At 42.2% G+C, this 12,927-nt stretch overlaps 1 protein-coding gene across 1 annotated transcript in view; it reads left to right on the forward strand.

Moving 5' to 3' along the window:
- PLBD1 (phospholipase B domain containing 1) overlaps positions 1-12,927 on the forward strand; it is a 64,366-nt gene that overhangs the window by 30,076 nt on the left and 21,363 nt on the right. The window contains exons 4-6 of the mRNA XM_075553332.1: positions 469-607; positions 6,429-6,563; positions 7,028-7,172. Of these exons, the coding sequence (XP_075409447.1) occupies positions 469-607; positions 6,429-6,563; positions 7,028-7,172 (419 nt within the window). The remainder of the gene's footprint in view (positions 1-468; positions 608-6,428; positions 6,564-7,027; positions 7,173-12,927) is intronic.

Consider the following 12,927-nt stretch of genomic DNA (forward strand, 5'->3'; position numbering starts at 1 on the left):
GGCTATTTGTAAGAAAAAATATAAATACACAAACCCCTTATCTTTGAAAATTTTATTCTTCATTTTTATTTCCTGCTGTCCTTTAACTGAAACATGTATACATACAAAAATAATACTAATAAATTTTTCTTGATTGACTTCATAAGGCATAAAGATCATGTATGGAATGTACTTGGATGGCTTATTCTTGACTTTCTAGGCCTCCGTACCCCCGCTAACTACCACCCGTGTTTTGCTTCCAGATAAAGCACAGAAGAAGCTATAGAAGCATCACAGTCCCATGGAGAAATTAAAAATCACTTAGGATGTGCCCTGCAATCCTTTCCAGTGACTATAATATTCTAAAATCTAGAATTGAATTTCTGCTAGCATAAGTGCCTGGGTAGAAAATACCTAAATGCCTGGGTTTGATTTATCTTTGCATGAGCAACCCGGAGACCTCTCATGCCCAGCTAATTTCTCTTTTAGGAAGCAAGACCAGTGGACCCGAGAGAATATCAAAGCTCGTAGAAATGACCCGTTTTGGAGACATACTGGCTATATTATGGCACAATTGGATGGGCTAATACTAGGAGCTAAGAGAAGGGCTAAGTTAGAAAAGAAAAAGGTAAGATTTCTAACAAGCTCTTATGACAAAAATTGTTAAAGTTTGTCTTTAAGGATCAAAAAAGGAAAAGAAACTCAGAGTCCTCGACTGGACTTTGCCTCACAGGGACTCTGGAGGACAGAGTAGAACGGCCCCTATAGATCTCTGATACTGTAAAGCTTTACAGGAGCTGAAAGCTTCATCTGCCTCCCTCTGAATAGCTAGTGGTTTCAAACAGCTGACCTTGCAGTTAGCAGCCCAACAAGTAACCACTACGTCATCATCATTTCCTTGCAGACAAACACAATCTTATCTGATTTCTACACCTAACCCACTGTCTGGCATCAAATCCAAATCTCTCACATTGAACAAACCAAGTGGTTTCACTTCCACAATATGGTTCTCTGGAGTGGCGGGTAAAAAGCCTATGAATGTAGTGATTTTAACTGTGCTAGTATTTTAGACTGTATGCTTGTTAAGCCAAAGTATCTGTGAGTGTGTATGTTTGATGCTCCTGATGCCACACACATGCATCTACACACACACTATATGTTTTTAAAAAGATTTTAGTGAATCATGAAAGACTAAAAAGTACCCTATGGTACACATGCAAAATATAGGACTTTTGGTTCCTGGGAATATTAAAAATGTCCCAGAAATGACCCCAAAATATGATTTTTTTCATTGTATCGCCAAGGTTCCTTCCTGTAAATATTTCCCTTGTTTCTTTAATTTTGAACCAAGTAAATAAATAACCATTGGTTATATCAATATCTGAAAAGGAAGATATTGAAGGGAAAAGATTCTTAAATTGTACCATAAATCTGTAGGCAATTGGATATCCCCTTACAGAAGGGTTGCAGGGAGGAGACGAGCCAGTCAGGGTGCAGTGTAGCAACAATGAAACATACAACTTTCCTCTAGTTCTTCAATGCGCCCCCACCCCCCACCCCTGCCACTATCATAATACAAGTTCTACCTAACAAATCGGCCTAGACCACAGAGTGTACACTGGTACAGACAAGAGCTGGAAACACAGGGAATCCAGGACAGGTAACTCCCTCAGGACCAATAATGAGAGTAGTGATAGCAGGAGGGGAAGGGGAAGGGGGAGGTGGGGTAGAAAGGGAGAACTGATCACAAGGTACATATAACCAGAGGGATGGATAACACAAAAGTGGGTGAAGGGAGACGTCAGACAGTGTAAGACATGACAAAATAATAATAATTTATAAATTATCAAGGGTTCATGAGGGAGGGGAAAAATGAGGAGCTGATACCAAGGGCTCAAGTAGAAAGCCAGTGTTTTAGGAATGATAATGCCAACACCTATACAAATGTGCTCGACACAATGGCTGTATGTATGGATTGTGATAAGAGTTGTATGAGCCCCCCCATAATGACTTAACCTCCATATATAACACACACAGCAGTTATTTAGATCCACCGAAACACCAGTCTGAGTAACGTAGCCTATCGGTGTGTGCCCTTGTAGAGATTCCGAATCTTCGTGAACCTATATGACAGAGGAGAACTTTCCATAGGATTTGCTAGGCTGCAATGTTTACATGAAGGACGCCTAGTAATACAATGATTAAGCACTTAGGCTGCGCCTGAGAAGACATCTGCTACGGAAACCTATGGGGCAGTCCTATAGGTCCTTATGAGGTGAAATATCTTGAGAGGACACAGTAAAGGTACTCTTAGTGAGAGCAAACCGCCAGAGATCTCTTCTCCCGTGGGGTCGCTGATGTGTTTGAACTGCCAGTCTTACATCGTGCCTCCAGGGACTCTAAAGAGTGCACTACACATCTGAAACTGATTATGGTAGTGATTGTACACTAGCTACTGGAAAATGCAAATAAAAGTAACCACAACAATGAGATACCATATAACACAAATGTAGCCCAATTTTTTTAAAGAAAGAACCACACATGCTAGAGAGGCTGTGGAGAGGATGAGACTCTAGACATTGTGGGTGGGCTTGTAAATGCATACAACCCAAAACGTCTGGCAATAGAAAGACCATGGGACTCAGCAATACCATTGCAGGGCATATCCCCCACAGAACTAAGAAACAGATCACAAACAGATGCATGCCCTCCCACGTTCACTGCGGCACAGTTCACAATAGCAAGACGATGGAAGCAGCCCGAATCTCATGAGTAGGAGAATGAATGGAAAATTATGGTATATACACACAAAGGAGTACTTCACATCCCTAAAAAACACCATGAAATACCTCTGATATGGAGGGACCTGGAAGCCCCTAGGCTGAGTGAAGTTAGTCCATCACAAAAGGACAAATACTGTCTGCGTCCACTGCTGTATGGATGAGCTGCAGGATGGGAGCGGATGGGCTGTGGGCCATCCAGCCTGCCCAGCACCCATGTGCCATCCATTCCAAGTGTCTTAAGGCCACCTTGGCAGAGGGGCCCTCACACCAACGGGGGTCAGCTTTTCGAGTGACGGGAAGGGGAGTATGTCGCTTAGTGGCTGCCAGGCAAAGAAGGTACGACGGGGTTCCCCAGGCTGGTTGACATTCCTATGAGAGGCATGAGGGATACTGATGGGAAAGTCAAGGCAGGAGTGGGGAACGGGAGCATACACATCTGGGAGAAGACACGTGCATGTCTGTTGGAAGAAAAAGGAGAGGGCCAACCCCCTAGGAGGGGAAACTTCACTAACAATACTTCTAGGGCCCAAGGTGGGGAGTGTGTCTGGTACTGTGCTACTAATTGGCCACATGGGTCCGAGTTTCTGTACACCCCTGGGGACCCAGGCCAAGTGCCATAGAACACTGGGACATTGAATCCTGGATCTTCCAGGCACACAGCATGCTCCAACGGACACACCAGAGAGATGTGATGTAGAAACCACACTAGGTGAACTAGACTCTACCTCCAACGCATCTGTAACCTGAGCATATAAGATTGCAATTTTTATGGTGTGTGAAGAAGCCGAAGACAGCTATCCCAAGAGTATTGACCTGTCGGTGGGCAGACTGACATTGACTTACGACTTCAGCGCCCTACTTGCTCTATTAAGATGTGTACTATTCTGGCAGACGTTGTCAGTGAATGTTATTGCAGGTTTTGCCTGACCATCAACTCCCATTGTACAAAGAGAGTGCAGTCACATAAGATTTTATTACGGACAAGTGACTGATTCATGTATGGTGAATAAAAAGAAACATTTCTAATCCTATCACAACAATATATTTAATTGTGAAATGTTGAAAGCATTCCTGTCTTAATTACCACAAACGAACATGCAAGCAAACTCACTGAGATCCAGTCAGTTCTGATGCACAGTAACCTTGGAGGACAGGCTCGATCTGCCCCTGTGGGTTTCCGAGACTGTAACTCATTATAGGAGTAGAGAGCCTCGTCTTTCTCCCACAGAGATGCTGATGATTTGGAACTGCCCATGTCACGGTTAGCAGCCTAATGCATAACCACTACACCACCAGGACTCCCGGTTTATATTTTTCTTTAACAAATTCCTTCTATTCACATTTAATTGGCTAAGACATATTTACATGCCCTCCTCTAGCAGCAAGAGAAATTATGAATATTTTCTTTAGCTGGCTACCCATAGATCAAGCTAAACATTCTGTCCTTATAAGCGAAGAAGTGGATCTTGGCTGGCCAATGAAAGATTTTCAATTATCTCTAACAGGGAGATGAATGAAAGATATCTATGGTGATAGTTTTTATTCTAATCTTGACAATAAAACAAGAAAAGCTGTATCAAAGTAGTAAGGGTTGGACAGAAAGCAACCAAATTGTCATTGTTAATAGTCCATATTTTTTTCTATGTAAGACACACTTAAGATATGTGATTGAATTATTGTCATTAAAAGTAGGGGACTGCGTTCAACTCTCCCCTGAGAAATAAAAGGAAAAAAAAAGTAGGGAACAAGAATAGTTTTGAGCGTCACATCACAAACCGAGCAATAAGGAAAACAAAAGCAAAGCGAAATGGCAACAACAACAAAAAAGCAAAACCCTCAAAAACTTAGTAAAATGTAAGATATTCCCACTGCACACCCCAAAGTGCATGTGGGCAGAGCAAAGTGCCTGCACCAGGAAGGTCCATGCAGGACAAACAGCTGTGAGGAAAAGCACTGGGGACAGACCTAGAGCATGTGTTGGCTTCAACAGCAAGAACCAGAGCAATGAAGCACACACGCCTCAGGGACTGTCAGTCAGAAGATGTGAGAACAACTGTAAAACCCCAGAAAATGCTATCCAGGTGGTACTCCAAGTCTTAAAAAAATCAAGGGGTGATGAGTGAGCTCTGGGGCTGCGTCAGCACTCAAGGCCCTTGGAAATGCCCGAAGGATCTCCCCTCCGTAAGGACGTAGACACAGCGGGTGACAACTGCTAGGGGCCACTTTTAAAGACTTTAGGTTAAAAAAAAAAAGCAGGTAAGGGGGGTCATGAGTTTTTTAATTAGTCATGGTACTATGACCCATTCTTGCTCCCTAATGACATCTTCTAAATGTACAGCAAACCTGTCCCCTTTAAACACAAGCAAAAAACGGAAACAAGGGCTGACGGGCTGGGGAGAAGGGGAGCTTGTAGTCAAATTCCATAAAACTATTGAGAGGAAAAATAAGAGAATGACCTGAACAATGGCACAAATGCATAATCACAAAGCTGTGGAAACTGTGATGATGTTTTCAACTTACCATGAGAAACTGAGAAAGCCGTGGCGGCTTGCGAAGAACAGTATGCGTCAAAAGAAACATGTGATGGCCTAGTCTGGCTCAGCAAGAGGCGTTTATGCGAAGAGCGCGTGCAGTTCTCATATGCTACCACGTCGGTTCCAATTCACAGCGACTCTAGGACAGAGTGGACCTACCCCTGTGGGTTTCCAAGACTTGGCATCTTTTCAGGAGTAGAGGGCCTCACCTTTCGCCCCCAGAGCGGCTGGTGGGTGTGAACCATTGACCTGGTGGTTAGAAGCTCAATGAGTAACCCACAATGCCATCACAGTGTTTCATAGAGTATTTTCCATTTTGAAAAATGGTTGTAATGCTTATGATTTTAAAATAAAGAAGTGAGGAAATATACATAAATAATTTAGTTGATTTTACTGATTTATTTTGGTCAAAATATCACTGTCTTTCCCAAGAATGAACTTTGTAGAGTTAATAGAAGCCTCGCCCCAGTCTACTATTATGGATTGACAATATTGTTTTTACTATTGCTTAGACCATTGCTCCCCGGTTAACCAAAACTTCATGTTCAAGTGTAAATTCGACCATGGTTTCAGGTTAACGCTGCCATGTCAGCTCACCCTACATTAAGCACATAGATAAAACCAAGAGCTTTTCAGTGGGATGTGTTTCCTATTAAAGCAATAATCCTCAACTGGGGGCACCCCATCCCAATCCCACCCAATATATTTGGCAATTTCTGGAGATATTTTTGGTTGCCCAAACTGGGAGATGCTACTGATATCTAATGGGGAAAGACCACGAATGTTGCTAAATAGCTTGTGATTTCCACAATAAAGAATCGTTCGACCCCAAATGTCAATAGTGCTCTTATTGAAAAATCAGACTGTAGAGAAATGCCAACAATCAGCTTTGCATGTTCTATGGTTGAAGGAAACACTCCCTCAAACTGTGGACATCAAACCTTGCTAAAATATCTCTCATGAACTATATGAAACAAAGATTGTTTTATAAACTACAATACAATTTAGTATATTGGTTATGGGAGGGACCTTCTCTAGAGCATAAGCAGGTGGGTCCTTGCACTAAGGAAAGGAAGAAAATGACATCTGACTTTCACGAATCTATGTTCACTGCAGTGTTGTGCGTTCTCAGCCCCTGACCCAGTTCCAGGTCCAGTTCCTGAACGGTGTTGGAGATATGTTGGATCTGGTTCCCTCGTTCTCGATCAAAGGCAACCTGGATCTTAAAAGGAGAATGGAAATGGGACATTGTTCTGCTCTCATTAAGGTAAGCTCCACACACAACCCTTCTTTTCGCCTCTCTGGTCCACACAGACTCTTCCTCTATGTTACTCGAGTTATGGGAAAATCTCGTCACCCCTGCCCATGTGCCAGCCCCTGGGTTCCTAAGTCATGGCATTAAGAGTTAGAGGGAACTCCCCCCAGAGTCTACTGGAAGTATAAGAATCCCCCTCTATTGTCTCCAGCGTTTCGTTCATGCTGTGTGCACCTGCCATTTTCAAAATCCATTGTGAACTTTAAAAAGGTGCGATCTGTTCTGTGAGCATTAAAGGTTAACGTTGAGCTCCACAGCCATGCTTTCTAGTAATAAATATAGCAATTTTATTTGGATTTGGAGGAAAGAGCTGCAGAAAAATGCCAAATTGTCACAATCCCTGTACGTTCCCTACATTAAAATGGTAGTCAGTCCTCTGGATACCTCTGCATCATTCACTGTTATTCTGGCCATAGGTTCTTCCTGGATTTGAGAATATTCTTTTTGGTCATTCAAGTTGGTTTGTGTATGCATCCATGCTGAGGATATATAAACACTGGGACTTCAACATCAATGATAAATACACCAGCAGTAGCCGTCTGTCTTTCAGCAGTTACCCAGGTAAATCAATCTAGAGGAATATCAAAGTGCATCTGAGCACTCTGAGTACTATTACAAGATAAAACTTGGATGATTCAGACTAGACTGGGAAAAATATTTTGTGGCTCGTATATACTAATGAGAATTCTGGGTTTTAGACTTCCTTGTGAATTAACATAGTTCTAGTGTTTTTATTTAATAGAACGACATAATCCAGGTTAATAGGGTTGCCAAATAGGAGATGCTTTTATATAAATGGATGTTTCTAAATTCACATCATAAATGTCACCAGTTTATTAAATCGAGGCACTCTCTTGGGCTCTGAGTAGAAGCAAAGATGAGCAACAAAGAGTTCCTGCTCTCAGTGCCTGCATGGGGGCTACACGGTGTCTTGTATTCGTGGCAATATCCACAGCACTTCTTTCATGTCTTCTTCTGACTCTAGCCTGATCCTCTGGTGGCTCCCTGTCAACGTACTGCTATAACCCTTGTTGGATGATCTTCAATAAAATTTTACTTGCATATAACATCAGTGATAGCCTTCTATAATTTGCTGTTGGGTTACCTTTCTTTGGAATGCCTTCCTAATTTCCTGACGTAGATGACTGAGTACTTCCAGTGTTCATTGGTTTGTTGCAACATTTCAATTGGCGTTGCATCAATTCCTTGAGCTTAATTTTTTGGCTAATACGCTCAGTGCAGGTTGAGCTTCTTCCTTTAGTACCATTGGTTCTGGGGCATATTCAACCTCCTGAAATGGTTGAATGTCAGCTAGTTCTTTGGTAGAGTGTGTGCACTCTTGATCTTCGTGTGATGCTCCCTTCATAGTCTTAATATTTGGCCCCTCCATCTTTCAATATCGCAACTCAAACCTGGCGTTTTTTTCTTCAGTTCTTTAAATACGCTGAACATATTCTTCCTTTTGGTTTTCTAACTTTGCATATTTCTTTATATTTTAGGTTGTCTTCTCACCCTAAAATATTATATTTACATTTTAGGTTGTCTTCTCTTTATATTTTAGGTTGTCCTTAGAAAGATCTGTTCAGTTCTTTGACTTGATCATTTCTTCCATTGCCTCAGCTACTCTATGATTAAGAGCGAGTTTCAGAGTCTCCTCTGACATCTACTTTGGTCTTTTCTCTCTTCCTTCTCCTTGTAACGACCTTTTGCTTTCTTCATGTGTGATGGTCTTGATGCCCTCACGCAGCTCAGCAGGTCCTCCGTCCCAGTGTTCGATGCATCACTCTCTTCTTGAGATGCTCTCAAAATTCAGGTGGGATGCACTCGATCGTATTTTGGCCCTGATGGACTTGTTGTCATTTTCTTCAGCTCAAATCTGAACTGACATAGGAGCAATTGTTGGTCTGTTCCGCAGTCAGCCACTGGCCTTGCTTCACCTGTGGATATGGAGCTTTTCCATTGTCACTCTCACAAATGTAATCAATTCTGTTTCTATGTATTCCATCTGAAGAAGTCCGTACGCATAGTCACTTTCTGTACTGTTGGAAAAAAATGTTTTTAAGATGAAGAAATCTTCGGTCTTGCAAAAATTCTATCGTGTTATCTCCAGCTTCATTTCTATCATCAAGGCCATATTTTCCAATTACTGCTCCTTCTTCTTTGTTCCCAACTTCTGCATTCCAGATTTGAGTAATTATCAAGGGATCTTGATTTGCATGCATGATCAATTTCAGACTGGAGATATTGGTAGAATTCTTTAATTTTTGCACCAGTAGTTTTAGTGATTGCATAAATTTGAATAATAGTTGTATTCGTTGGATTTGTGAATTAAGTGGATCTATCCACTTGATGTGGATAGATATTTTGATTTTACAGACAGCATTGTACTTCCAGATAGATCTTGAAATGTCCTTTATGACAATGAATGACACTATTCCTTTTGATTCTGTCATTCACAACATATTAAACCATATGCTTTTCTGATTCAAAGTGACCAATATCAATCTATTCCAGATCACTAACACCTAGCAGACTGATCTTTCCATTTCACTTCAATGACTTCCAATTTTTCCATTTTCCTTCCATTTCACTTCTGATGACTTCCAATTTTTCTGGATTCATATTTCATACATTCCAAGTTCCATTTATTAATAGATGTTTGCAGTTGTTTATTGTCATGTAGAGTCCCGCTCCACCAGCAAATGAAGGACATGAATCCAGTAGACTTTGCTGCAGACATGTCATTGTTGTTGACTCTACTTTGAGAAAGCAGGTCTTCTTCAGCCACCTTGTGAGTGACTTCCAACCTGAGGTATTCATTTTCTGGCCCTCTCTCTGACAAAGATCTGCTGGTACTCACGGGGTTGTCAGCATCTGATGGTGTTCCTCTCTGATCCATAAGGTCTTCAGTGGCTAATTCCTCTGAAGTGGACCTATGATTCCTTCTGCATAGGCACTAAGGCTTCAAGACGCACTCAGCCCCCAAGCCCCGCCCCAAGATTCTAAAGGCAGAGAGAGATCAGTTTAGACGTCTGCTAACTGCTCATTGACAAATCACACCCAACTGTCCTATTCATCTATAAAATGACACTGGTGCAGTGCTTCGTTCAGAAACTGGTAAAACGTTATACTTTATCAACAAGTATATTGATCGTGCCAGACACAGGAGTTGTGATGGCAAGCAGGAGAGACCCAGTCCTACTCTTATCAACTTGACATTTGGTGAGAAATGGTGACAAAGAAAAAGCACCAACAGTAAAGTGTGACTGATTATGTAATAATAGAGCAGACTTTTCTGGGCATGTCTGGATATTTCTAAGAGGAAGGAAAATATAAGTTGAGGCACAAAAGCAAGTATAAAATAAGCAGGGCAACAGAGATAAGAGGGTGGTAGAATGTCCTTTGTGGAGCTCACAGCATATGTGAAGACCTGTAGGCTAGAGGAAAGACAGAAGGACTAGGCAAGACTATTTCAATGACAAAGGGAAGAACCACATTTGAGAATGCTGTGACCTGTGAGAGGAGGAAGAGGAGAGATCTTGCCAAGAGAACATTTACGAGCCTAGTGCAATAAGCCATGGGACTCTACACTACAGATGGGCAATCAATGTATGAATGGAAGATGGTTATCCATCTACCATAAGATAAGGTCAGAAGATGTAAACTGCTCCCCATCATGATTGTGGATGGGATCTTATTGCCCTAGTCAGATTCCTTGAGGAGTAGCTACCTAATAAGAATCTCAGAAGGGCACTCCCAAAACTGTATTCCAGAAGAGGAGAGGAGAAAGAGAAACTTCACACTATGTTCATCAATATTACAGAGGATTTACTGTCCCCACATGCCTAGATTTACCTTAGTCCATCTCATTTAAGTCTGAAGGTACCAGTGCCCCAAATGAGTATGACAATCGAGGCAAGTGTGACAAGAAAGCAGATTAATGGAAGAGCACCCATCCTAATCTGGAAAGGATGTAAGAGGACTTGGTGGTTTAGCAGGTTTCGTATCTTCTCAGTCTTTGTGAAAACCAGAGGGGCACTTTGTCTCGTCCTGGGGGAAATTACTTCACTCTGAAAGGCTAAGATAAAAGGTCCTTGGGAAGTGAAAAATATATCAACACTGTATGCAGTGCTGATAACCTCACTCATGCTCATCGGCCCAGGCAAGCAAGGGCCTGGCTTTGAAGTGCTTTTATCAAGATGTTCCAAGTTCTTTCCTGTGACTTGAGACAAGCCATGCTGGCAGTACCAAGGCACTCCAGCCCTGGCCCATGGCCCATGACCCATGAATGTTCTGGTTAAAAGAGTTCTTATCTAGCCATTTTCTTCATCTCCCTCCAGTGCTTGGGACGGCCAGGCATGGCTGAGGTTGATCTTGGCAGAGCTCTCTGGTCCCTGGCTCCACATCTCCCTTTCCAGCAGCGGTTCCTCCCTTACCCGTCTCCCGACAGATGGGAAGACATGGCTGGAAAATATGTTGATCTCTCTTCATACTATATAATGCAACGTTAATGACCAGAAACCAAATGATCATTCTTCTATTTGCTTAACCACACTCTGGGCAAGACTTACATTGGTGGTCCTCAGCAAGAAAACATGATAACAATCTTTGAGAGAGTCCCCTGAAGCCAGTTGCCACTGCAGCAGGTGGACAGTGCAGTCCCTGCTGTCTGTTCATGGCGTGAGGGAGGCGCACTCCCACCATCTCCAGAAAGTATGGCTTTCAGAGTCGTAGGTGTGCCTACCTGTCTCTCATGCTGACATACATGAAATTAGCCAGCGATAATGCATGTGCTAGAAAGAGCACCAAACAGATGACACGTGGACATGATAAAGGCTCTTCACATGTACTGATTAGATAACAAGTTGTCTTCATTGATAAATTAGCGTACCTCACATGGACTCCTGAATTTCATGTGCTATATTGTTTAATAAAATAGCTTCTATTAACAGACCAAACCAACAACCATGCCAGTTGCTGTCAAATTGATCCCAATGCATAGCAACCCATGGGTTTTAGGACAGGACTGAACTCCATGGGGCTTCCAGTAGATCGCCAGCCCTTCATTCCGTCCATAGGCCCCGCCCACTGCCGTGGAGTCTATGCTGATGCAACTCCCTAGAGGGTTTTCAAGGTGGTTCACTTTTATGGGAGCAGATAACCTCATCTTTCTCCCCAAGAGTGGATGGTGGGTTCAAACTGCCGACCTTGTGTTTAGCAGCCCAGAGCTTACCTAGCTCAAGTCCCTGGAACCTCGAAGGAGCATGGCCCTGGATGACCTTGTTTTGGAAGCTTTCTGTTACTAATAAGAAGAGTTTCCAAAACAAGGGCCTGTTTTGCCTAACCGCTGATAAGGCTGAAGAGAACCAAAGGCCTGCAGTAGTCTCCCTAAGACACGATACACAGTCAAACATTGGTTTTAACAACACAGGGCAAGAACCAAAGACGCAAGACATGAAGAGAAATGGCATAGATATCAAGAAAATGACTAAGAAAAAAAAGAAACCAAACTTGACCAATGGTTACCAAAGGTGAAGGAGGAAGAGGTTTGCTTAGCAGCCACTGAGTTTATGTTAACAGTGGTGGAATAGTTTGGAAAGGGTTATCAATAATGGTTGTATAACATGAAGAGTACAATCATGGCACTGAATTTTACATGTAGATGTTGAATTGGAGACTATTTTGTTGTGTATATTTTTGCTACAATTTAAAAAATAATAGTTACATGATTAAAAATGAGTATAAGGAAGAAAATGTTCTAAAATTGATTGTGGTAATAATTGTACAACTCTTTTTGATATGCTTAACTATTGAGTTAAGTTGATGTGTGGATGAGGTGCCAATAAAACTGTGAGAAGAAAGAGAGAAATTAATCGCATGGGGACTGGCTTCCCTGAAAAGGGAGCCGAGACCTTTGCATGAAGAAGCCATGTCTCTCAGCCTGTGGGGTTTTCACACAAATCCCTTAGGGGGCTGACAGTCCCGCAGAAGATGAGATTTTTTCATTCTGGCAGATTAAAATACAAGGACCAACACATCTCAGTTGTTTCAAGAAATCGACTGGCACTTCACTCAACAATACAAATGAAATACATTCCAGCATTCATTGTGCGTGGTTGTTTGCCCCCTAGTGGTCTCTGGTCATAGCTTAATGCAACTTCCACACAGTGGTCATCACAGCTGGTTGCTATTTCACACAGCCATACCTCAGGGAAGGGTGAGGAACAAGTCTACGGGCTCGTTTCCCCACAACATCTGTGCTCACTTTTATGTCTCTGGGTCATAGTTGATACGTTTCACAGTATTTCAAATGTTT

Source organism: Tenrec ecaudatus, chromosome 6 (genome assembly GCF_050624435.1).
Source record: "Tenrec ecaudatus isolate mTenEca1 chromosome 6, mTenEca1.hap1, whole genome shotgun sequence".
Lineage (NCBI taxonomy): Eukaryota > Metazoa > Chordata > Mammalia > Afrosoricida > Tenrecidae > Tenrec > Tenrec ecaudatus.